General features: G+C 45.4%; 2 protein-coding genes across 3 annotated transcripts in view; both read left to right on the top strand.

Annotated features, from left to right (window-relative positions):
- The window catches only part of LOC148532284 (40-kDa huntingtin-associated protein-like), a 50449-nt gene extending 48662 nt beyond the window's left edge, over positions 1 to 1787 (top strand). The window contains exon 13 of one of the 2 annotated variants that reach the window (XM_088468125.1): positions 1432 to 1787. In XM_088468125.1, coding sequence (XP_088324251.1) covers positions 1432 to 1513 — 82 coding nt within the window. In that variant the 3' untranslated portion in view covers positions 1514 to 1787. The remainder of the gene's footprint in view (positions 1 to 1431) is intronic. The other variant, XM_088468124.1, reaches the window with a different exon arrangement.
- Positions 1788 to 3639: 1852 nt separating this feature from the next.
- Positions 3640 to 27433, top strand: part of GSG1 (germ cell associated 1) — a 67538-nt gene continuing 43744 nt past the window's right edge. The window contains exons 1-2 of the mRNA XM_088468123.1: positions 3640 to 3696; positions 10847 to 11159. Of these exons, the coding sequence (XP_088324249.1) occupies positions 3640 to 3696; positions 10847 to 11159 (370 nt within the window). The remainder of the gene's footprint in view (positions 3697 to 10846; positions 11160 to 27433) is intronic.

The following is a 27433-nucleotide window of genomic DNA, read 5'->3' as shown; positions in this document are numbered from 1 at the left end:
TCATTCCAGGGGACTTGCCTACTCTTGCTGGGTGCCTGGTGCGGCATCCGATTTTCGGGAGGCTCCCGGCAGTCCTGGGAGAGTAGGCAAGTATGACTTGGACCTTCCTCTCCTCAGATCTTCCCAGTACAGCTTGCAAATGAAGGTAGTATGCTGCCTCCATAAATTGTTTCTGTTGTGTCACAGGTTATTAGTGAAATAATGTAAATGCTAATAATAGTCATTTCATATGCAGTAACAATTGGCTAATCAAATACATTCAATTAATTCATGGTTCCCAAACTGTGCCACGATGACCGGTGGCCTAGATAGGCCAGCCAGTGAATATTTTTATTTTTGTGTAAAATATATATATTTTACACGGGTGGGAGAGGGGTTGGCGGTGCGGAGTAGAGCGGTGGTTGCAATGAGTGGGGGGAGAGCTGTTACTGTAAAGCAACAGGCAATAAATCCTGAGGCTGCCTGTTGTTGAGGATCCTATAATGCAGTATGTTGTGGGAGATCAGACAGGAAGTGTCTGATCTGAGGAGCGATGCTGCAGAACAGCGCTGACTATTACAACTAAAGGTAAGTAAGAGGGGAGACATGGAGGGGGCAAATGGAAAGACATTGAGGGTGCAAAGGAAGAGACATTGATGGGGCAAAGGGAGGGACATGGAGGGGGCAAAGGGAGGGACATGGAGGGGGCAAAGGGAGGGACATGGAGGGGGGAAGTGGAGAGACATGAAGGGGGCAAATGGAAAGACATTGAGGGTGCAAAGGAAGAGACATTGATGGGGCAAAGGGAGAGACATGGACGGGGCAAAGGGAGGGACATGGAGGGGGCAAAGGGAGGGACATGGACGGGGCAAAGGGAGGGACATGGAGGGGGCAAAGGGAGAGGCATTTTCAAATGCTTATTATGTTACATTGACCCAACGGAACTGCACAGTAATTATTTTGGCTTGGGGGTGCCTTGAAATAATTACGGAGGCCCTAAGGGTGTCACGAACTGAGAAAGTTTGGGAACCACTGAGATAATGGATCTGTATTACCTTGTGGTATAACTTAGAACATTTAGAAAGAAAAATTCTGTACCTTTTTTTTTTAAACTATTTTTTAGTGTAGTGTGATTGCCCAACTCCTAATATTTGTATTCCATAGACACACATAAAATGCCAGTAAGTCAAGTTTAGTTTTGAACAAACACAAGCTTAATTCAGATAAAAACATCAGAATGTGTAAACAAAACATTACAGTTTTAAAAGTGTGTTCCTTATATTTGCAATAAATAAGGTTTTCTTCCCATTAGAGCACACAGTAAAATGTCCTAGTATGCATTTGTTAGATTAATAGTCTACAGTATATCATGTTTATTGTTGCTGTGTCCCATTATCATCAAACACACACAGTAACCTCTTGTAATTCCTTTAATTATCATCTTATTTTCAGGCCTCTTTTAACAGCAGAACAGAACCATCTACTGCATCTGGTCCTTCAGGAAATGATTTCTCCTTCAGGTCAAGGGATCTGAGTATGGCATAATTAGATATAACACATATTTGGAGTTGTAGGACAATTGGATTCCATTTTGTTGTAGACTTAGATATGGGACTCTTACATGTTGATGCTTTTTTTTTTTTTTACATACGTTTATTTTTGTTGTTGTCCTCTATGCTTTATAAAAAAAGTGATGTATGTATTTACTTGGTTTATATGTTTCCATAAAATGTAATTAATTCAGGGGCCATTCCCTGTTTTTGCACTAGTTACATTATATAAAACTCTATAATATTGTAGTTTATTTATGTGAAATAAATGTACCAAGGAAAACAAACTTTCAATTAAAATTAGTTTCCTTTGGTTGTATAAATGCTTTGAATTTATTTTGCCATATTTGTGGGGACATCTTTTGGGGACACTTTTCCATGTTGTGATTAAATCAAGCTTCTACAAACCTAGGTAGTATTTGTAGAACCCTCTTACCACTTCACACTAACAACCCAACAAGTTTCCAAGTTCCAGCATGGAAAATATTGTAACTCAACTTTGAGCATTGGTGGCCTGAATCAGCGAGAGGCAAGGCTGAAGCCGTGCTCTTCTGTACCTGCCCACACATGTAGTGCATGGAGAGAATCAGCAGAATATATAGGTTTGTGGAAGTAAACAAATTACAGCAGCATAGCTGTGATATAATAAAAAAATGCTGATAGAAGAACAAAAATAAGAATAGAATGTAGAATCAAGTCTAAATTAGGAAATTAAATTATACACATTATGATCTTGTTCTAGGAGAGTCTACATCAATGTATGGAAAGCTTATAATCTTTTGCCATAGTTCATTAAATAAGGCTTGGTAGTACTACTTATAACAAGATGGAAAAATAGGTAAAAGCACTGTGGCATGTTACTTTGTGTGCAAAATGCTAAGTTAAAAAGCTAGGAGGTGGCCAAAATTTCTGGGGTCAAATGTAATAGCCCACGATTTGCAGTTCTGGCGAGATAGAAACAGAATTTGACGGCAGATAAGAAACATTTGGCCCATCTAGTCTGCCCCATTATTACACATATTGTTACCTCAACCCTTATTGATCCTTACTTATTCTGAAGGATATCCTTATGTCTATCCCCTGCATGTTTAAAGTGACTAATTTTTTATGTAATTCAATGGGTGATTATAATACGATGGCTGTGGTATACGAAATCGGCATTCATAATGTTGACATTCACCATATCGACATGAGAATGGTCTGAATGTCGTTGTTGTGAATGTTGAAATGGTTTCGAATCGACTCTTGTATCTATTATGCATGTCAACACTACTATGTAACCCTATCCGTAGCTTAACCTTAATGTTCATCTGTTCATAAAGTAGACCTGTATAATGTCGACATTTTTAACATGTCAACGTTATCAACATGTCAGCATTCAGAACCATTCGATATTAGTGTCAACATTGTTAAAATCCGACAGTATGATAGTATACCAATAAGAGGGCCCAGACCTTTGTTAATTAAACAATGGGACAAGCATTATATTGACAAACAATAAAATGGATTGCAAGAGTACTGTAATTCTATTCCAATTAATTTACAGCTTATTCTACTATGAGGCATGCTCAATATATTATTATAAAGTATGTAACATCTCCAGACCCATTGTAGTTTGAATCTGGCCCTGATTATAGTGTATTATTGAAGCACCAGCAAACTCGTGAAGTGTGAAGCACCCCATTAATGGACATGAAATAGATGCCTGGGAGTTTCTACCTCCTACTCAACCTTTTCTACCAACATAATCTTGTTTTTAAGATGCTGCTGTTTAATTTCCAGAGCCCATCTCTGCTCTACGAAACTATTATTACAATAACATGTGAGTAGTTCAGTTAGCAGTATGTACATGATCAGTGCTCAGAATGAATGAGAAGGGTTTAGATGGGAACAGCTGGACCTGATTGCGCTATGGATTAGGAACCTCCATTACTCTGCAGCAGATGTCTGTGATTTCATAGCAATGAGTCAGGTTGGTCTATGGGCATTGGGATTAAATGGGCACATTAGAAGCAGTTTGTTGATTCCAAGGCATTGTGCACAGTGTCTTCCTTCCTTGCTCCACTATACAACATAGGAATATTTTTATGTCCTCATACCTCTGTATATCATGCACCTATCTTCAGAAGCTGCAGCATCCGCTAGATTCTTGCAGAAAACGACGTCAGTAAGTGCTTCTATTGCTAACTCTGCTGCTATGTTCTATTCCTTTATAGTTTTTGTGCAACTTTAAGAATACTGGGCAATTTGTCCGTATTTAAATAATTTTCTCAATACATGGCTTTGTATATGTGTAATATACAGTGTGTGTGTATATGTGTGTGTGTATGTATATGTATGTATATATATATATATATATATATATGATTGTTTTAGTCCGCACACCCAAAAACACTCTCTTGTATAGCTCTGCCTTAAAGAACATATTGGGGTGGTTCGTGGTTGCTAAGAGTTAAAATATATATGGAACTGCTCATTCAGAGTTACACTATACATTTTGCTATGATAAATTCATCTGGACTTCTGTGTTATGTTGCTGAATCACTGTAATACTGTAAAGGGGCACATCCACTAGACGATCTACTCCCTGTCCAATCTCTAAACGATTTTCCCTTGATTTTTTCCCTTGAAATTTAATCTTTCAGTCTGAACGATTTGCAAACGATCTTTCATAGATCAAGTGAAATTGACCTGCATGTTTGGTCGACTGACAAGACGATCAAACGACCAGCGGGTGCGCGCATCGTTGATCGTTAACAACCAAACACTGCACGATTTATAAACGAATTTTGAACGATAACGACGTCGTTATCGTTCAATCGCCTGCTAAAATCGTATAGTGGATGCCCCCTTTAAGTCTTTTATCTTAGAGACACAGATGGGGCTGCTGGCAGAATTATACTGTAGTTAAAATTGTATATAGCGATTTCACTGTTACATGTAATATAGTACAGGTAGGTGACTGTTACACAGCATATACCTTTTTTGAGTATTGCACCATATGAACTTGCTTGCTCCTTTGTATTTTAAAGTATATTATCATATTTGCAGGCATATGTTGACTTTTAAAATAACCTAGTAAGAGTATTTATTATATCAGTTGGCATGTTTCTTTTTATAATTAATCTATGAAACCAGAATTATTTAACAACTAACATGTAACCCGCTATAGGGAAAATCCTCATGTTTGTATATTTATAATGGTTATGTGATTGTTCTATTTGTATTGTAAATGGAAGGAAGTATTAGGGTGTCATAGGATCATATAAGTAAAGGATTATACATAGTTTTATGTAAATTAAATCATGATAGCATTATTTTTAATTACTATGGCTGTAATGACCCATAAAGCCATTCTACAGCAAGCATTATGATTGGTCTAAATCGAGCTAGTCTAAAGGTGCCCACACACATACCGATCTGCACACGATCCCACGATGTGTGCGATTTCCCCTGAACTCTCCCCCGGCAGCTCCTACACACGATTTGGAGTGAAAAGCATAAGATCTATCGTGCTTCTTAACTTTTTTTTTTTCCCAGTGCATTTTGTTCCAGATTGTCAGATCTGCCCTACTGCACGGCAGATCTGACGATGCGATGTGCGACCAGCGGGGACCCGCATGGCATCGTGATCGTGAGTTAGGACTCACGATTTGGCCATATTTTACACGATCTGTCGTCACGATTCGTCGGAATCGGCCAGATCGTGTAAAATATCGCTATGTGTGTGGGCACCTTAAAGAAGCAAACATGGTATCTGGCTGCAATTGGTTTTTGTACTATTTCAAACACGTCTTATGTAACTCTTGGTGTTTGGAAGAGAGTTGTTAAATAAAAAACACCTAATTGTTTCAAAGTGCAAGCAATACATTTTTACTGGGTTGGTTAAAGTAACCCTGCATAGATGTAAATACATATTCAGGTGGTATCCCTTTTTAGTATAGAGGCACGCCCTCCTTTACATGCAATTAATCTATACAGCTTCAACTCTGTACACACACAAGGCACTATGTAATAAGTACATTAGAAGGTAGTGTAGGACATAGTCGCAAGTTCTCTTTAGAGTAATTACATTTACATTGTACAATTATGCAAATATTCAACAGAGATAGAAAAGTATAAAAATTTGAAGATACTATACTCTTTAACTTCTATCATCATACAAAATGCTAACCAGTGATATGTAATGTTACCATTAAATGTCATATATCTGGGTATTCAGTAATTTCAGAAAGTACAGTAATACTCTTTTCAGAAATAAGCAAAAACACGGGAATTTGCCAGGGCATGGTGAGTCAACCCGGGTCCTATTTATGTCTGAAAGGGTCTGACCTGGGTTGACAGTCCCGGGACTTGCAACCTGTGTCAGCGTCCCGGCTTACGTCTGATAGGCATGACCCAGGTCTTGATGATACGGGTCATGTTTTAAAGGACTTGATTGGTGGGTACAGTAGTGCTTGGAGATTACATCATCTCCAAGCGTCCACTGTTTGGACCTGTCTTCCATCTATGTGAAGGGTGACGACTCGGGAATAACCTGTGTCCATTAGCCAGGTGTGAAAGGGGGTTATGTACTGAAACCCCAGCTTCAACCCGTGTTCAAGGGCTATAATTTGCGTCCTCAAAGAATCATTCAGTAGATAGAAATCCCCAAGTTGGGTCAAAGTTGTGTCAGGGATTCCTGTGCTGACACTGTTGGAGATTCAGGCGGCCATACTACTACTATGCCATAGGTAAACAATATGACACTGGACTAGACAAACCTGACTAGTAGAAAGGAAAAGCCAAAAATAATTTACCAGTTAAAGTCAAATCTTGTAATGACCCTAGTAAAGATTTATAAAATTAAAGCTTATTGGTTTTCTTTAACTGCATTGTAATCTTTTTGAATGTTAGGGTCCTTATCTTAGTTCCTGTTGCAACAGGCAGTATCTACAGATATGTCCTCATACACCTAGCTTCACTATGCCATATGGCGCAACTGAACAGCGCCAAGAGGTGTGGCGTGTACCGTTTTTTGCTTTACATTTTACATCTTATTCACATTGCAGACTCAATGAAACACCACTCAAGTACTAGGATGCTGGGCAGCGACTTGACCCACATAGGAATTATTTTTAATTCAAACACATACAAAGTCGCAAATAACGCACAACAGAAAGGCGTGAGAAAAACCGCGGCTGCTGCATCGTGGCACTTTGATCAGTGTAATCTAGCAGCATAGTTTTGTTGCTTCCAGTTGTTTTATTTGTGTGAATAAGACTCACATTTTGAGCAAAAAAAGATGCTCAGCGCAGTGAGTCACCCATGACATCGCACGCCAAGAGTTGCTGTTTGTCGGACTGAACCCACAGTGTACCCTGCATGTACAGTATTTGCATACAGGGTATATTAACTTAATTTTAGGTAACCTTTAAGCACTGCTATATTTTTCTTATTGATTTTGTATTTTGAATAGACATTTTTTCCAGATTGTCTTTGCTTAGCACAGAAAGACATACCATATGCAGATCAAAACATCATCTAACAGGGTCTTCTAACAACTTGAAACATACATTAAACTTTGCAGATATTTAATTGTTTCTCCTACAAAATACACACAACTCGCACTGGACACTAAGAAGAGAATTAAATTAGCCAGGATAAAATGTTAAGTTAACCATAACTCTAAGGGCGTAACTACAATAGGTGCAAGGGGTACAGCTGTTATGGGGCCCATCTTCCTTGTCAAAGTTATATACACTTTCGCCATTGGGTGGTACATCGGGGCCATTACAAAATTTTTTATCCTATTATTCTGCACTTTGCAGAATTTCACCACAACATTACATGTAATTATTGGCCAAATTCAGCTAATTAAAAACTAAGGGCCTGATTCAGAGCCGGACGCTATTTGCGCTCGCTCGTCAAGAAAATAGGGGTGGCTATTCAAATGAACCGTTCGCTGTTTGCGGTCTGGTCACGCCTCTAGGTCTGAACGAGCCCCCGTGGGAACGCCCCCGTCAGGGAGGCCCGCCCACCAAAGGGGGCGTGCTGTCAATCAACATTGACAGCACGCCCCCTTTGATCGGACACAACGAGCGAAGGACTTTCCTTCGCTCGTCGCGTCTGGCGCATGCGCACGACGGAGCTCCCTCCGTCGTGCGCATGCTCAGTCCATAACATCGACCCACTTGCGAGCGGACAGCCGCTCGCGAGTGGGTCTGAATCAGGCCCTTTGTTTCTATTCGCTCCACCTTAAGCTGGACACATGCAGATCTGCTGCCACCACCAAACTCTACCATTGGCGTTTGGAACCCGCTTCTTGCGTACACTTAGGCTCCTACCTCCGGCACCTGGAACCGCTGCTGCGTATGCGTTGACTAGCTGCGGCCACAACCCCTGATTAGTGTCAGCTGCTTCCTCCTGATCCCTTTCAATGGACCAGGCTCTGCACGGTAGCTGGCAGAGGGCTTGAACTTTGGAGATGCTTTGCTCAATCCAGAACAGCCAGCGAACGGAATAGCGTTTTGCGCAATTCTGTTGGTCGCAGGATTGAGATGCAGTTGTAGTCAGGCAAAGATGTTTATTGCTCACAGTCTTGAAAAAGACCCTTCCCCTTAGCTTTAAGGGGGTATAGCATACAGATGATCCAGCAGTCTTGATGTCCACAAAGATGTACAGAGATATACAGGGCTCACATGGCCGCCTTTTATGCCACTACAATACACATTACCACAGGGGGGTAAGTCTGCCCTGGGTTCCTCTTAGCCAATCATGCTATCTCACAAAACATAAATAAACACATCTTACATTTCACAGAAATTAACTAAATTTCCTTGTTACCACCCAAAAACATTTGGCTTTCCCAAAACACACAAACTTATCATAGTCTCTCTCTCAAATGGTAAATATATCATTTTACTGATAACTTGCATTCATTCTTTCAAATACGAGGAACAATGCATAAAACCAGTTTGATTTTCCCTGTCTTAACACCTCCAGTTCTTAGGAAGTTCAATCCAATAACAGTTTATTCACACAAACAAATTGTTTTCCCCAAACTTGCTGGATATTTTACACAGAGACACACAGGAGCCTTCCTAGCCCGCATTTCAATGAAAAGGCTTGTTCAGTCAACACCAACCCTCCACTGCCAGGCTAGGGCAATTATCATATCAATCCCTAGGTGAGGATGTCTAAAGAGCAGTTTGTCTCCAAATGTCACAATACCTTTTACATTTCTACAAGTGCATAATCCTGTACATTCAAACATGTCATAGACTATTAAATATACTGTGCTTTATACACCAATGCATTGCAGATCAGATGCAGTGCTTTATGGCAATATAGATTTATGTACTTTAATACAGTTCATTATAAATCATGTGTAGTGTTTGTGCTTTTAAACTGTGTCCACGTTAGGACTTTAACTCTTTCAGTGCAGGTTGTACTAGGAGCTTTTCTCCCAGTCCTCCAGCACTCTACAGTGCAACCAGTAATTCCCTAGCCCTGTAGTCTGGGACTGCTGGGGCTCTCCTAATTACCTGGTCACAGTGCTAGGGGTCCAGGGAACTGGATCTCCCTGTCCCCTAGCGTGCAGCTACTCTACCCACACTCGCCCGGTTCAGCGCAGGGCACCCGGGGTTAACACTCCTCATTGCTGCAGCCGCCAGAGCGAGTCCGGGCTGCGGCATATAAAACATTAAAAGCACACTTAACGCTTGTCGCCTAAAGCCAGGTACACATTTACAATGGGCGCCTAGCGCCTATACATTTCAAATATGGCGCCGAGTCACAGGGTTAACCCCTTCAATGCCGTGGCTGCCATTAATCACGTGTGGTCGGCCTCCGGCCACAACTAGTATCATGTGAGACGTGTTCAGCCAAACCTGAACTGGTTATACTTACAGTAGCTGCATACTGACTGTCATAGTGAAGAACTGTTTTTATTACATTAATACCTATGTCCAGGACAGATCAGTAATGTACTATAAAATGCCATTCATAAATAAATAAATAATTCATGTTTAAACCTGTTTGGGTTAGCCTTATGTTAGAAACATCTGGATATTTAATCTGAGGTTACCAGTTCAAGTTTATTAATCTGTAACATCCTTGTGGCTCCTCCAAGATGCATGCATATGTGCTCTCCGTAGATGGGTGAGTAAGGGAATGCTAGTTGATAGTTACAGTTCTGTGTCATAGACACATTTTATATTTGTACTCTCAGCGCCAAAGAGGCTGCTAGGTGTATGAGGACACATCTAATATAAAAATAAAACAAATGATTACCATCACATTGATAGGTTGTACCTAAGAATAATTGCACACTATTAAATGAATAAAAATAAAAGTTATAGTTGTATTACAGAATTTCTCAGATTAGTAAACAGCATATATGAGAGGTATGCAGGTGACGTGCTTGTTTTCTGTGCTGATGACATACAGAAAGTAAATCCACTGAATTTTATAGTATATGTGCTACCCAGGTGAAGATGGGGGCGTAGCCTAATCAGGGGAGACGTGGCCACGACCCCTTAGGGAAAAGAAGAAAAAAAAACATTTTTGCAGCTCCGCTGGGGAGGTGGGCGCTGTGAGCCCCTCAGCCTGGCGCATAGCCAGTGGGGGGCGCGATCAGTGTGATCGCTTCCCCCACAGGCATAGGAGACTGCTGCGGCTGCTACTTGCCAGCCGTGAGCAGTCCCCCAGTGCAGCCCAGCACACAGCAGCATGCTTTGATGTAAGAGGGAGGGGGTATCGCCGGGCCTCTCCAGCAAGCCCAGGTCTGGGTAATTTTACATCAAATATCAGGAGTATGACAGCTACCCTGACTGCATGTCCCTGTCGTGCACTATGTGCATGATGATCAAATTCACCAATAAAATATATATATATATTTTTTTTTTCACTTTTTTATATTTTATTTTGCAAATTTTTGTTAACCCTTGAGGTCAAATTGTTTACTTTTATGACATTAAAATCTTAATGATAAATAGTATTATATGAGATAAATACTTGTACAGTATGTTCAGAATACAAACTATTGCCTTGAAATGTGCATTTGCTACAGAATATTACAGGACGCTCTTTCTGACATACAGTATGTTAAACTTTATTATCAGTGGACATAACAGTGTTTATTTAACAAATATTAATTAAAGCACCACTACACCTAAGATGTTAATTGTCTTCTATAAGTAGCTTATGATCAACATTCACAGATACATATATAAAAATGTGAATAAGTCATCGGTGATGAATACACTTCAGGTAATACTGTGATTATTGTGGATTGTATTTAATAGTGACTATCATTTTAAAATTTCCTTCTGTAGATGGAGCTCAGAGAGGTTGTCCACTGGCGTCGTGCTATTCTGGCAGTGAGCTTCAATTTTGTATCACTGGCTCTCTCCACCACAGCCCTTCTTAGCAGCTACTGGTGTGAAGGCACTCAGAAGGTTCCTAAACCACTTTGTGGCAATGGAAAGGCCACCAAATGCATAGTGGTCCCCATAGCCATGGAAAGCATCAATGCCTCTGGGCAAGATGTGGTCCACTACAGCTGGGAGACTGGTGACGACCGATTTGCTTTCCGTTATTTCCACACTGGGATCTGGTATTCTTGTGAGGAGAACATCTTGGGGGCAGGTAAGAAAACAATAGTTTTTGTTCTGAGTGTAATGGTGCTGAAAAAGAAGGATATTAGATTATGTTTATATATTATGTACCAGAGGGGCTTAATAAGGATCATTGGGTCACAATCTGAAAGTGTGTCTTATTGCAATAAAGATCACCAAGACACTTCTTACTAAATTGACCTTCGTTCTATGGGACATATCCAATTAGCCAGGGGCAGTGGCGTATCTATAATGGGTGCAGTGTGTGCGGAGAAACACAGGCCACTGGGTCCAGGGGAAGCCCCGCACCGCACACCCTGCACCCATATTATTTTAAACTCACCTGTCCGTGGTCCCGTGTCGGGTGTCAGCGCTGCTCAGAATAACGGAAAATAGCCGCCGCGGCCATTTTTCCGGTGTTTTGCGCATGTGCAGTAGACTCCGGGCACACTCTAGTGCCCAGGGTCTACTAATGCTCCGGTGGCTGGTCAGCTGCTGGCCATCGGGGAGAGAGGAGGGGCCCCGCACGGAGAGTGCACACGGGCCCCCTCCTCTCTTAAGACGCCCCTGTCTTGGGGGTTTACCCTATGGCTAATCGTTGGCTTGGACCTGCTCAAATAGGCCTTGTGCGTTAAGCCCTGAGGGTGCACTTTTCCTCTCATTGGCTGCAAGGAAAAATCTGCTAAAATGTACCCTCTTGAATTTAACTCACGGGAAAACTCATAGAATTTGCATTTTACATTAAATCTATGGGTTACTGCGCAGGAATATCAGAATAATTGAATAGCTCTGGCCGTTGAACCCTGGAGCTTTTCCCCAAACATTGTGTATGTTCAGACAGATTATGGTGATTCACAGGCACTTCCATAACTTGGTTTTTCACCTAAATTAAGTAATGTTAATTATATTTTAATATTAATGAACACATTTAATTTGTACATAGAAGTTAAGTTCTGGATTGCAAGTGCATGATTATTTGAATCTGAATAATCTGATCCAGAGGACACAAGGCAACTAAATGCCTCAAATGAATAAATAAACCTACCATCCATCACAAGCAATTAAAGCCTACTTATATATTGTATGCCTAATGGATACCCAACAGTGAGTGGTGGAATATATATAATATACTCGATTTGCATCTACATCTACCTTCTATAGCATTTTGAATCATTATGTGGGCATAATACTATTTTTTCGAATTAATAATCAATCACCTTCTTGAGATTAAATTGGTAAGGTAACATCTATTAACCTTACACATATATATAATATAGGTTACTTTGCTTATAAATGAAGTATGGCAATATAAGGGAATATTTATTGTATACCATAAGGAATGTCCCATTGAGATGAATACTGAGAACTTTATACCCCATGGCAAATGATGGTATGTCTAATGGAAACATTACTGTGTGAATAGACATCATTGCATATCTGTACAAGAGATACATTGTTCCCAATACACAGCAGATGTGTAATAAGCCTAACAAGATGCATACACACATAACGATCTTTTGAAAGATTTGTCGTTAACAACGTCGTTATCGTTCAATTGTTCAAAAAATTATTTAGTTTCTGAGTTATAACGATGAACAATAATCGCTCAAGCACGCTTCCGTTTGTAGTTATTGGTCATCGTCCATTTCAGACTGTCCAGCATAACGATTTTCATTAAGGGAAGTAACATTTTTCTACTTCAGGGTCCATAGGGTATCCACAGGATACCTTGGGGTATAGGTGTGACGTCAGTCGCAGGGCACCAAAGAGTTAAGCTTTCAGCCTCCCAGGATGTAGGTCCCCCTCCTATACCCCGCCCCCGAGCCAAGGCACCTCAGTTTAGTTTGGTGCCCGGCCGGAGTCGGGTGCACCTGTTGGAGTGGGGGCTAGAAGAGCCCCTGAAGCTTTTTCTTCATGCAGCTGTGGCTGCACATCTGGATGAACAGCATGGACAGTCAGTCCTGACGTCCATGCTGTCTTCCCTACACCCCGCCGTACCAGAACGCCGGTACTGATCCGGGGATGCTGGTGGGCATCTGGGGTCACAGCTAGCGGTGACCCCAGATGTTCCGGACCATGGCCGGATTCAAGGGGGACAGAGGTAAGCAGCGGGGTCCCGCGGTGGGTCCCCGCTGATCACATGGTCCTAAGTCCCCAGGCAGGGGGCTCCCTGGGGACTGGCTGCAGCGTGGAGCCAGGCGACCAACCTGCGCTTCCACTACCCCCTGGGACAGCGGACCGCAGCAGAGCGGTAGCGCTGCGGCGTCCCAGGGGTTAAATGCATGCCAGGGGAGTGCGCCTTCCCTGTCTCACAGCCGGCGCCTCCCCCGCTGCACACAGCCCTCTCTGCACTGTGCTGACTGGCCCTGTGTCAGCGCTCCTCCCCCAGGCCAGCCTTCTCTCTGCTCCTCGGCAGCCATCTTTTCAGAAGCATGGTGAACGCTGCTGGAAGCCTGCATTGGAAGCATCGTGGTCTGGGTCCCCCCGCATACCTCTCCTCCGCTGTGGTCAGGTCTGTGTATGCAGCGCTGTGTCCTACCAGGCCCTGTGTCTGTGTAGTTGAGTGATCAGCGCTGTTAGTGCAGGAATTGATTTTCTTTGCATTGTATGTGACTGTGCTAGCGCTGCTGCCTGTAACTTTTCTTCACAAGACTGTCAGCTTTATTACTGTCCCTGTTCTTTCTGCTAAGCCCTTGCGGTGCGGTGCTGCAGGGTGGTCTCTCGCCTATTTAATATATAATTGGTGAGAGGGGTCACATACGTGGTGCCATCATGTCTGAAAGTGATTTTCCCCTCCGGATACAGTGTACCACGTGTAAAGTACCGTTAGCGGAGGGGGAGGGTAGCGCGGAGGGCCTTTGCCGGCAGTGTTTGTCCATGGCGCGGCCTCTTACGGTTACAGCACCGGTACAGGAGCCGCCCTGGGCTTGTTTCGCTCAGGCGCTAACAGCTTTAGTGGGCCAGTTAGCTCCGCAGCCCGCATTTTCTCCGATGGGTTTGTCCCAGCAGTCTGTGGTGTCGTCACCCATGCAGGGTTTCCCACGACAATTGGTGGTACCCCACAGTCTCCCTATTTCCCCGCTCCCGGTTTCTCAGGAGCCAGCGTGGGTTAACTCCCTGACGAGTTCTGTACAGCACTTGTCGGATGTGTTGCAAGGGGAGTCTGTGATGCGGCCTCATAAACGGCCGGTGGCGTCTCTGTCCGCTCCTTATGAGGATGACGAAGGGACGTCTGATGATGGGGAGATTCTGGATCCTTACGATCAGGAACCTCTCCATACTAAGGACGCTGATGCTAAGTCCAAAGTATATATTCCTGGACTTATTCGGGCGGTCCGCACAGCCTTGGTGATTGAGGACGAAGTTCCCCCAGCGGCTAAGTCTAAGTATGCCTTTTTCAAAGACGTGAAGGGCGATGCCACAGTCTTTCCTCTTTCGGGTCAGTTGGTGGACCATTTAGAGGAGGCGTGGAAACAGCCTGGCAAAAGATACCAGCCGCAGCGACGCCTGGCGGTGGCTTATCCGTTCGCGGATAATTATTTTGCTAAGTGGGAATCCCCTCCACAGGTGGATTCTCACGTGACCCGTCTTGTCCGTAGTGCCACATTGCCGATGCCATCCATGTCCTCCCTTAAGGATGCTATGGACCGCAAGGTGGAAATCTGCCTGAAGTCCGCTTATTCCCTTGCAGGGGGGGCAGCACGGCCGGCTATGGCCATTTGCTGGGTTGCCAGAGCGATGGAGCGCTGGGCGGATTCATTAGAGGCTTCTTTTGATTTCGACTGTCCGGCCGAACAGGCGGAGTTGATTGGCAATCTCCGTGATTCGGCCACCTACATCAACGAGGCGGCTCTAGACATTAGTACTCTGGTGTCTAGAATTTCTTCAGCAGCGGTAGCTGCTCGTCGCACCTTGTGGCTGCGATCCTGGAATGCGGACGCAGATTCCAAGAAGGGTCTGGAAGCGTTGCCGTTTACCGGAGAAGTTCTCTTCGGTCCGGATCTGGATAAGATTGTGGCCACGCTGGCGGCAGCCAAATCGGCTTGTCTCCCGTCGGCCGCTGCTCCTTCTGGTTCTGGACCATCATCCTTTCGGTCATCTATGGCCCAGGGCAGGCCCAAACCACAGTCGTTTCCTCGTCAGGCTGGCCCTAGGAAATCGGTCAAGCCCCGGAAGCAGGCATGGAGTACCAGACGTCCGGCCCCCAAGCCAGATGACAAGCCTGCGGCCTGACGGTCCGGGCCTCCCTTTGGGGGATCCCAGGGTGGGAGGCCGCCTGCTGCAGTTCGCCCAGTGTTGGTCGGTCACTACGACAGACACTTGGGTTCTGGAGGTGGTCTCCAATGGGTACGCCCTCTCCTTCCGGCACAGACCCCCGGCTCGATTCTTCACCACGGGTCTACCATCAGACCGGAACAAGGCTACGGAGCTGCGGAAGGTATTGCACACTATGCTCCAGGCTGGAGTTATAGTTCCTGTTCCATTCTCCCAGAGGGGCCAGGGTTTCTATTCAAATCTTTTTTTGGTACAGAAACCCAATGGGTCGTATCGTCCGATTCTCAACCTCAAAGCACTCAACAAGTCTTTGCGGGTACCGAAGTTTCGGATGGAGACCCTACAGTCCATCATTCTGGCGCTGGAACCTGGGGACTACATGGTGTCATTGGACATACAGGACGCTTACCTGCATGTCCCTATTCTTTTGCGCCATCAACAGTTCCTCAGGTTTGCAATCCGCAGTGACCACTTCCAGTTTCGGGCGTTACCTTTTGGCCTGGCGACAGCACCACGTGTTTTCACCAAGGTGATGGCGGTCATGGCGGCTTCTCTGCGGCTGCAGGGAGTCCGCATGTTGCCGTACTTGGACGACCTGTTATTGTTGGCGGGATCTCCAGAGCTCCTGTTACGCCACTTGGACCTGACCATTGCCCTGCTGCAACGGCATGGCTGGCTAATCAACTGGCAGAAGTCCACTCTAATCCCGTCTCGGAGGATTCTGCATCTTGGAGCCTTATTGGACTCGGGACAGCAAAAGATCTTCGTGACGGAGGAAAAGATCTCTGCTTTACAGTCAAGGGTGCGCAGTTGTCTGCACAGCCGCCGGGTGTCTCTACACTCGGCGATGAGGTTACTGGGCTCCATGGTGTCGGTATTCGACATGGTGGAATATGCCCAGTTTCACTCCAGACCTCTGCAGCACCTGATCCTGTCAAAGTGGAATGGGCTGCCTCAGTCTCTGAAGTCCCAGACGATTGTGTTCACCCCGGAGGTTCGCCTGTCCCTTGCTTGGTGGTTACAGACGACCCACCTCAGCGAGGGACGTCCGTTCTGGGTTCCAAATTGGGTCCTGTTGACAACGGACGCCAGTCTTCGGGGCTGGGGAGCAGTTTCAGGTCCACATCTGTCCAGGGCAGGTGGACGCCGACAGAAGCGGAGCTTCCAATCAATATCTTGGAACTCCGTGCGGTCTTCAATGCTCTCCAGCAGGCTCATCGGTTTCTCCAGGGTCACCCGGTACAGGTCCAGTCGGACAACGCTACCACTGTGGCCTACATAAACAGGCAAGGAGGAACCCGAAGCCGGGCGGCTCTCGTAGAGGTGTCTCGGATCCTGGTTTGGGCGGAGCACAATCTTCCGGCCATATCAGCGGTCTTCATCCCGGGAGTGCTCAATTGGGAGGCGGACTTTCTAAGTCGCCAGGACGTTCATCCGGGGGAATGGTCCCTGCACCCAGACGTTTTTCAACTACTGGTGGACAGATGGGGTCTTCCAGAGATTGACCTCATGGCGTCCCGGCACAACAACAAGTTGCCGGTGTACGGGTCTCGCACAAGAGACGAAGGGGCGTCTCTGGTGGATGCTCTGTCCGTCCGGTGGACATTCCGGTTCGCATACCTGTTCCCTCCGGTCTCCCTTCTTCCACGGGTAATCCGGAAATTCAAACAGGAAGGAGGGACGCTCCTGTTGATAGCTCCCGCGTGGCCCAGACGGCACTGGTTCTCAGACCTTCAGGGTCTGTCCGTGGACAGTCCTCTGCGGTTGCCGCTACGACCGGACCTCCTGTCTCAGGGTCCTTGTCGTCACCCGGACCTGACTCGGCTGTCTTTGACGGCGTGGCTGTTGAGACGGCCATGCTGAGGTCCCGGGGGTTTTCCAGCTCTGTGGTGCGTACCATGTTGCGAGCTCGGAAACCGTCTTCCGCGAGGATATACCATCGCGTGTGGCATACGTTCTTCCAGTGGTGTCGACCGAGAGGTTATGCACTGCGGGAGTTTCGTCTGTCTCGGATTCTCGCCTTCCTGCAAGCGGGACTAGATCAAGGGCTTCGCCTTGCTTCTTTGAAGGTACAGGTTTCGGCCCTGTCTGTCTGGTTTCACCGTAGGATTGCTACAATCCCGGATGTGCGCACCTTTATGCAAGGTGTTGTCCGCATTCAGCCGCCCTTTGTTCCACCTGTGGCGCCTTGGGATTTGGCTGTGGTCCTGAGGGCTCTCCAAGGACCGCCGTTTGAACCACTGGGATCAGTGGATCTTAAATGGCTAACAGCTAAGACTGTTTACTTTCTGGCTATTGCTTCGGCCAGACGTGTTTCTGAGTTAGGGGCTCTTTCTTGTAGACCCCCTTTCTTGGTTTTTCATGGGAACAGGGCAGTACTCCGCACTCGGCCCGAGTTTCTTCCCAAAGTTGTTTCCCAGTTTCATGTTAACGAGGAAATCGTTGTTCCGGCCTTTAACTCATCGGGTCTTTCCGTGGGTGAGGCCTCTTTGGATGTTGTGCGGGCCTTAAGGACTTATGTTGACCGCACTTCTTCGTTTAGGAAGTCGGACGCTTTGTTTGTCCTCTATGGCTTCCGTAAAAAGGGTTGGCCTGCTTCAAAGCAAACTTTGGCAGCCTGGATCCGTATGGCTATTTCTGAAGCTTATCTTCATGAAGGCCTACCGGTTCCTCCTTCTCTGAAGGCTCATTCCACTAGGTCTGTGGGTCCTTCGTGGGCAGCTCGACGTGGTGCCTCTGCAGTCCAGATCTGCAAGGCTGCTACGTGGTCCTCTGTCCATACCTTCGTGAGGTATTACAGGTTTGACACCTTCGCCTCTGAGGATGCTTCCTTCGGGCGGCGGATTCTCCTTTCTGCACAGGAGCGTCCCCACCCTTAAAGGATACTGCTTTGGGACATCCCCAAGGTATCCTGTGGATACCCTATGGACCCTGAAGTAGAAAATATGAGATATGGTAAGAACTTACCCTTGTTATCTCTATTTCTAAGAAGTCCATAGGGTTCCACAGGACTCCCGCCCTGTCGCACCTGTGCTGCAGATGGGCTTTGCTCTGGTCACCGGTTTTCCGTCTCCCTCTGGTGAGAATGTGATTCTTGTATGTGTCCAGATCTTTGTTCTCTCTCTTCCTTCTCCTCCTCTGGCCTATGGCTTGATAACTAACTGAGGTGCCTTGGCTCGGGGGCGGGGTATAGGAGGGGGACCTAGTGCATCCTGGGAGGCTGAAAGCTTAACTCTTTGGTGCCCTGCGACTGACGTCACACCTATACCCCAAGGTATCCTGTGGAACCCTATGGACTTCGTAGAAATAGAGATAACAAGGGTAAGTTCTTACCATATCTCATATTTTCGTTCATCGTTGTAAAAATCGTTCATTACACTTCAAAAATCGTTCACTTTTTCAAGGAAAAATCTGTCAGAAAATCGTTGGTTACAAAATCGTTACGTGTATATGCACTTTAACTGTATGGTTCTCCCATTTATTTAGATCTGGATAGGAGAGAACTGTTATGAAATTCATTATGGCTCATTGAAATTAAATACAAATATACAGTATATAGCATCATAATCTACAACAATTGATCAGCACAGTTGGGGTATTAGCCCCGAGCGGCTTGGTTTTTTTTACCCACTTATTTATCTTTGTTTATTACACGTATCTATCTTTTATATTTCACTGTCTTATGGATTTAATGTTCTAATTCCTTTCTCTGAGATTACCTTCGCTCACCTGTGTACTAACACATTCCACTACCTCACCTCTGTAGTAACACATTTCCCTCCCCTGGATTAGAATGATGAGGGCGCTATTTTAGTTGCTACCTCATGCAACAAAGCTTTAGTAGCTTAATAAACCTATTTATGAAACTAAAAATTGCATTCAATACTCTGAAAATGGCTGATTTAATAGTATTCCCTTTAGAGCAGGGGTTCTCAAACTTGGTCCTCAGGACCCCACACAGGTCATGTTCTACAGGCACCCAGCATGTGCACAGGTGTACTCATTACTCACTGACACATTTTAAAAGATCCACAAGTGGAGCTAATTATTTCACTTGTGATTCTGTGAGGAGACCTGGAAAACCTGCACTGTGTGGGGTCCTGAGGACCGAGTTTGAGAACCTGTGCTCTAGAGTTTCAACAATTCCCATAGTTTTCTATGGGGACTGTGATAATACCCCATCTACCAAGCTCTCAAAGCTTTTCAGAGCTCAGCCCTGTTGGCTGTGCATGTGCATTGAGCAAGCTGAGGGCCTGATTCAGACCCGGTCGCTAGCTGCGTACGCTCGCGCTGAGCGTATGCAAATTTTCCAAGTTGACGTCATGGGATGCGATCGCTCGCCAAGGCATAAGCACACCCATTTTGGCTGTGCGAGCGATCACTCTGTGTATGCAGATACCCCTTAGTGTATTTAGAGGCGCCCACTGGCAGACGTCATCTCCAGGAAGTGTATGAAAACATTGGTACATCGCGGACCATCGGATGCGAATGCAGTGCTTGTGGTAGCCTTACCCTACCGCAAGCTCTGCGAGCATTTCAGTGTAAAAAAGAAGCCAAGTGACGTTTACTATGATGCTGCCTGTTAATTATGCACGCCTCTGAAATGGCGTTGAAACACTCAGGTACGCCTGCATTCGCATCGCCAACCTCCCGCCCGCCCTAGATAGCCAGTGTAGCGCCGACCGCAATGACTGCGGTCAGCGCTACACATTTGCACAGGACCGGCGCTAGGCTTCCAGCGCCGGTCCTGTGCTGCACGCCTGAGCCCGTTCCCTCCCCCTGAGCGCTTGCCCAATAGCGCCAGGAGGTGGGCTCAGGCTGTGCGTAACACACGCATCGCCGCCAGCGCTGGCGGCGATGCATGTGTTAAACAGCAGCCAATGAGAGTCAGATAGACTCTCATTGACTGCTGCAGCACCCACTGCAAGAGCCGGACGTCAGTCCCATAATGCTGAGCGCGCCAGCCTGGGCGGACTGGAGGGCGGGAGCGGCATCGCGGGAGCAGGAGTGGAATCAGGTAAGTATATTTTTATATATATTTATTTGTTTTTAAACCTATCTGCACAACGGTGGAGGGGTTGGCTACTACTGGGGGGACCTCTACTGGGGGAGGTGTGGCTACTACTGGGGTGCCATTGGGAGGACCTCTACTGGGGGGGGGGCTACTCTACTGGGGACTACTACTTGGGGGGGGGACTACTACTGGGGGCATTCTAAAAGGGGCCTATTACTAGAGGCACTGCACTCGGGGGACCACTACTGGGGGCAATAATAGGAAGGGCCACTACAGGAACCACTGGATAGGGGGGGTCACTACTGGGAGCATGCATCAGGGGGACCACTACTGGGGGCACTGCATGGGAGGGGGGGACACTACTGCTGGGGGCACTATATAAGGGGCTTACTGCTAGGGGCACTGCGGGGACCACTACAGGGGGCACTAGATAGGGGGGATCACTACAGGGTGCCTGCATAAGGGGACCACTACTGGGAAAACTGCATGAGGGGGACTACTGCTGGGGGCACTATATAAAAGGGCACTGCATAAGGGGATACCGCTACTGGGTGCACTGCATTGTGGGGACTGCTACTGGGGGCACTGCATAAGGGGGAACACTACGTGGGGCACTGCATTTGGGGGGGCCACTACTGGGGGTACTGAGTAAGGGGAACTAATTGGGGGCTGTATAAGAGGGACCACTACTGGGGATACTGTATAAGGGGCACTACTATGGGCCTGCATGAGAGGGACCACAACTGCATACTGGGGGTACTGTATAAGGGGTACTACTGGGGTTAAGGTGCATATGGATAGGAATGTTCAGTTTGAAAATAAAGGGGTGTGTCATGTTGACGCCCCATTTTTAAGTGACCACGGCCATTTTTTGCCGCGCACATGGGGGGGGGGGCTCCCTTTTCAAATTTGCCCTGGGCTCCAAATACCCTAGTTACGCCACTGGTCCACATACTGTACTGTACATCCATACTACAGCATCAAACTGAATATGGAACATCTCTGGAAGTTTCCTTAGCAACCTACAGTATATTGTTACACAAATTAGACTCAGAAAGTCCACAACTCCCTTTGCAGTTTTACCCAAGGCATAAATAAAAACATATATGTAAAATTTGACTTGATGTCCGATATATTTCTAATCTACTATCTTATACCTTGTGCTGTAGACACATTAAATCTGACTTTTTTATTGTCTTATCTACAATTCAAATAAATATTTTTCATTTATATAAAAATATGCTCTATTTTTAAAAAATCTAATGTACAGTTTATTAGGCGACTAAATTAATTCTAAAAGGAGAAATACAACATAGAGCAATTAAAGTTTTTATTTAGATAAATGATTATAAAATCATCACTATATTCACTGGTGATCATAAAAGTGAATTGCCTGGAAACAAGTTGGTGTCCACAGCAGCCAATCAGATTCTAGCTGTCATTTTTCTTGTACAGCTAAGAAAAAATAGCACCCATCTGGTTGCTAAGGTCAACAAACCTGTTCTACACCATTATCTGTAGCAGGGTGTTCATAATTGTCTGTTAATATATCACAGCTATAAATCTAGGAAAAGGGGTAGGGGGAGACCCTAAGCACTGGTACCAAAAAACACTGTATATATAGAAAAAAGAGGCAGATATAACTCCACTAAAATAAAGAAAGTCACTACAAGGGATGTATCCCAATGTAATAATAGCAAAAAGGAGGTGCACCCATGAGAGTAAAATGTAGTAGAAAGAGAAGTACTCTCTTTTGTTGGGGCACAGTATCCGCCTATATAGTATAAAACTTATCTTTTAATAAATTTATGATGTAAGACAGGGACTAACAAGACTAGACAACAAATAACAAAAACAAGCTAAATATCCAATCGATATATAGGAGAAGGTATCAGTGACCATCATGTCTTAGATAAAAGTAGTACATGAAGGCATTGCAGCATATACAGTCAGGTGCATAAATATTGGGACATTGACAGAATTTTCATATTTTGGCCTCTATTCATCACCACAATGGCTTTGAAATGAAACAAACAAGATGTGCTTTAACTGCAGACTTTCAGATTTAATTTGAGGGTGATTACATCCAAATCAGGTGAACGGTGTAGGAATTACAACGGTTTCTATATGTGCCTCCCACTTTTTAAGGGGCCAAAAGTAATGGGGCAAACTAAACAATCCTAAATCAAACTTTCACTTTTTAATACTTTGTTGCAAATCCTTTGCAGGCAATTACAGCCTGAAGTCTGGAACGCATAGACATCACCAGACGCTGGGTTTCATCCCTGGTGATGCTCTACCAGGCCTCTACTGCAAATGTCTTCAGTTCCTGCTTGTTCTTGGGGCATTTTCCCTTCAGTTTTGTCTTCATCAAGTGAAATGCATGCTCAATCGGATTCAGGTCAGGGGATTGACTTGGCCATTGCATAACATTCCACTTTTTAGCCTTAAAAAACTCTTTGGTTGCTTTTGCAGTATTCTTCAGGTCATTGCACTGTGAAGCGCAGTCCAATGAGTTCTGAAGCATTTGACTGAATATGAGCATATAATATTGCCCGAAACACTTCAGAATTCATTCTGCTGCTTTTGTCAGCAGTCACATCATCAATAAATACAAGGGAACCAGTTCCATTGGCAGCCATACATGCCCACGCCATGACACTACCACCACCATACTTCACTGATGAGGTGGTATGTTTTGGATCATGAGCAGTTCCTTTTCTTCTCCATACTCTTCTCTTCCCATCACTCTGGTACAAGTTGATCTTTGTCTCATCTGTCCATAAGATGTTGTTCCAGAACTGTAATGGCTTTTTTAGATGTTGTTTGGCAAACTCTAATCTGGTCTTCCTGTTTTTGAGGCTCACCAATTTTACATCTTGTGGTGAATCCTCTAGTCCCAAGCATTTCAGATATGGGAGATGCAACTTGAAATATCATAGATCCTTGAATAGTAGTATTCATATTTATTGAGTTGCTGGTGGTAGTAGGAATTATGGGGTCCATTAGTACTGATTGTCTCGTGATCACCTGTAATCACCAAATACTATTATACTGCACTATGGAAAACATAAGTTTTCCATAGATGGAATAGGGCACCCAATGCAAATGGTTAGCATCATTTAAAATACAGGGTTCCTGGCCCTTTACATTCTTTTATGATGAGTCTACATGTTTGTGATGTTACTTTGTATTATGCCTTTTTGTCTATTGTCATTTACATTGCTTCAATAAAAATATATTATATAAAAAAAAAATATAGGGTTCCCCTCTTTCAAGCACTTTGGGACCTATTACTGTCTTATCACTAGACACTATTACCCTGGACTACAGAAAATATATTTTTTCTTTAGATGGGGGAGGTCACTACATGTGCCCTAAAGCACCCATATTGGCATCTGCAGGGCCGCCAAGAGCCAAGGCGGGCCCCGGTAATAGGGGGCGTGACCTAATCACGGGAGGCGTGGCCACGCCCCCTTGCCGAAAAAAAAATTAAAAAGATTTTCAGCGCCGCGAAGCAGCGCTGTGCGCCGGGGAGGGGGGCGCTCTGAGCCCCCTCAGCCCGGCGCAAAGCCAGGGGGGCGCGATCAGTGTGATCGCTCCCCCGCACAGGCATAGGAGACTGCTGTGGCTGCTGCTCAGCAGCCACGAGCAGTCTCCAACTGCAGCTCAGCACACGCTGTGTGCTGGGATGCTGTGAGGGAGGGGTGGGCGGCATCGGACCCGGGCCCCCGCCAGGCCCCTCAGGAAGCCCGGGCCCGGGTAATCTGTACCCGCTCCCCCCCCCTCTCGGCGCCCCTGGGCACCTGCACAGGTAGGGCAACATTAGGGAGTGTCCTGTTTCAAATGATGCGTCCCCTTAGCATTAATTGTCTGGTGATCACAATATTCTCTACGGGGGAGGGCACATTGCTCCCTATCTTCCTCATACTGGTCCAAACACACGTGGGACCGCACACTTAGACAGTACACAAAAAATACAATTATCTACGAATGGAGGGGAATCTAAAGACCAGATCTCACCCATCTTGCGTCGATGGTGGGACCGATGGTGTGGTCTGAAGACTCTCAGATGGGGTTGTCTCAGTCCTTGCACATTCATATGCACAGATGTACACCACGGAAGGGCTTGTAGCAGTATTGGCATAAAGTCGCAGATGGGCGACCGCCAAAAGATGCATCCACGGCCACGTCTGCATCCAACTCAGAAGCAGCCCCATTGTGTACTGATACTCTACTTCCTGTCTGCTGGTATTCCCAATGTTCCGCTGTTTTATTCCATATAGTGTGTAAGTAGCACTGATATAAGCACAGCCTCAGTATTCATCACATCATTCATCTACATTACATGTTACCTCTGTTCACAGCCCAGCTTGCCACATTGTTTGATCTCTTCATGTAGCGAGTTACTATTCTGCTCTGTGCTAACACGCCACACAGCTTAGTTTCATGAGCAAATGTGGGCACTTTCTGAGTCAGATGCATCTGCGGCTGCAGTAACGTACGGCTGCGGCAGCCTGTTTGCTACCTTATGCTAATGCAAGTATCCACCCATCTATGCCGATTATCCGCACAAATGTTTGTGGATGGCCGGCCCACCCACTGTTATACCTTCCGCAGCCATCATAATTAGTATCGGGACTTGCACCAATCCCATGCTGGGTAAAAAAGATCCATATGAAACAGACGCCCTATATCCATCTGCACATGAACAAGCACGGAGGTCGGCTTACATGCCTATGACACTCCCATGAAACAACTCTCCATCCATGTTTTGCATGCGTAGTCGGTGATTATGTTATATGGTCCATGTGCAGTTTGCAGATATGCGCTAGATCTGTCCGGATTTTGGACATGTGACCAACTCAGAATCCGGCCCCTTATGTTCTGCAGTAGGTCAATGGTAGGCAGCCTGATACACATCAGGGCTTGCATGGGCATACTTGCCTACTAACCCAAACTGTCATTAAGATACCTGCACAGACATGGGGCCTCATTCACCAGCATACACAATAGCGATTGCAGCTGCAATTTCGTACAGAAGGCAGCAGCGAAAATATGCTAATGCTTGCCAAAGCACAGCTGGCATAGGGATGCCCACTGCTGATTTCTCATATCCATCCAACATCGCTTTTCTGCGTATACAGTGGTACCGTCGATGCACATCAGCCAATCATGCAGCATTTACAGCAGGTCTGACCAGCCGCAGAAACTGCAAGGCTCGTCGCACGAAGTGAGTACTCAAACTGCGTAGACAATAGCAGTGGCTAATTTATGCATGCCCATGAAACAGCGTTCAAACTGACCACTCCCCGTCACCACCCCCAATCGCTGACAGACTGTTACTCAATCTGCCATTGGATTCCTTTGTGCACGCATAATCGCAATGCGATCACTAGGCACGTACAGCGCAGCCTGTACGTATGCGCAATGCGTACATAATCACTATTACGTACACTGCATGAATATGGCCCATGGAGCCCTAAAAACAACAGTAAAATTAAAAAAATGTATAGACAGTTTCCAAACCTAAAGTCTCAGCAATGTGTCATCAAATGTATATAGCTTCAGCCGTGGTCCATCGCAGGCGGCATAGACCATGGCAGCACCAGGATCCAGAGAACATAACAAAGACAGGCACGGAAACCATACAGTGTGGCCGGTAAAGGGTGAGAGAGCTTACATACTCTTCATTAATTTATACCGTCTAATTGTCGTTCACTTCAGTGCACACAAGTTGGCTGAGCCATATAAACTCCAGTAAACTGCTTGTTCTTTTCCACAAATCTTGATGTTAAGCTATGTTGGATATTTACTTATTAACCACATCCAACCAGTCTATGGCTTACTAATCAATACTACTGTAGCATCTGCTGAATAGTTGAATACATGGCTGTTAATTGATTCCTCTATTAATATACATTTGATGACACATTGTTGAGACTGTAGGTTTGAAAACTGTCTATAGGGTAAATTTTTAGAATTGTATTGTTGAAATTATGGGCCTGATTCAGACCCGGTCGCAAGCGCTGAGCGCTCGCAACCGGGCGGCAACGAGACCCTACCATAAGGGTTTCGTCGCAAGCCCGATGGTCGCGATGGTCTTGACCATCGCGACCATCATCCTGGCCGCTCGCTATAGCTGTGGGTTGTCACCCACAGCTATGCGAGCGGCAAGGAGGCAGTTCTAAAAAAAAAATTAGCCCGACCCTGATTCAGAGTGAGCGCTCTGTCAGAGCGTCCGGCTCTGAATCAGGGCCTATGTTCATACATTTTATATACTGTAATTTTAGAACTGTATTGTTTTATTGTGTTATTTTAATTATTCAAATGTTTTGAATTATACTCCTGTTTTTAGGTTTTGATATTTCCCTGCAAGTAAACTGCGCTCCATTTGGTTTTATTTTTATCATTTTGTTTGGAATTTTTAGAGAGTCAGCTCCTCTTCATGGTATCTGCAGCTTGCTAGCTGTGATAAGTATTCAAAAATATAAATTGTATTGGTTTATCTATAAGTGTGACTAGCTTTATCAGCGTCCTCTTGTCTTTATTTTTTTGGTTTACTTTAGTCCCCACTAACTCTCAGGGGAGTAAGTCTACATCCCACATACCGCCCACTTCCTAAGGAAATGGACGGGATGAAGGGCACAATGTGCAATTCTCTGCTAATTCCATCATTATGGCCCCAATTAATTTCAAATTTGCAACATTGCACTGCAGGGAATGTGACTGACACAAATCACCCCACTCCCCATAGTGGCCTCTCGCATCTCCCCTCTGCAAAATTGGCATGTTGGTAAGTATGTGCATGGGCAGTCTTCATACTTTCAAAACGGCAGCACATACCCTTAGGGCCAGATTCAATTAGGCACAAGCTGCAAATGGAAATCAGCTAGTGAGAGGTAATGCATGCAGCTGCCAGAATTCGGCCAGGGGTGGTTCAAGAGAGGAGGCGGCCCGTGTGCAATCTCCAAGTGCAGAGTAAACTCTGACACTGTGCCAGAATCTACTGCGCA

Source organism: Taudactylus pleione, unplaced genomic scaffold (assembly GCF_031769625.1).
Source record: "Taudactylus pleione unplaced genomic scaffold, aTauple2 ptg000080l, whole genome shotgun sequence".
Taxonomy (NCBI): Eukaryota; Metazoa; Chordata; class Amphibia; order Anura; family Myobatrachidae; genus Taudactylus; species Taudactylus pleione.
The sequence above is the reverse complement of the archived record's forward strand: the minus strand, read 5'-3'. Positions and strand labels throughout refer to the sequence as shown.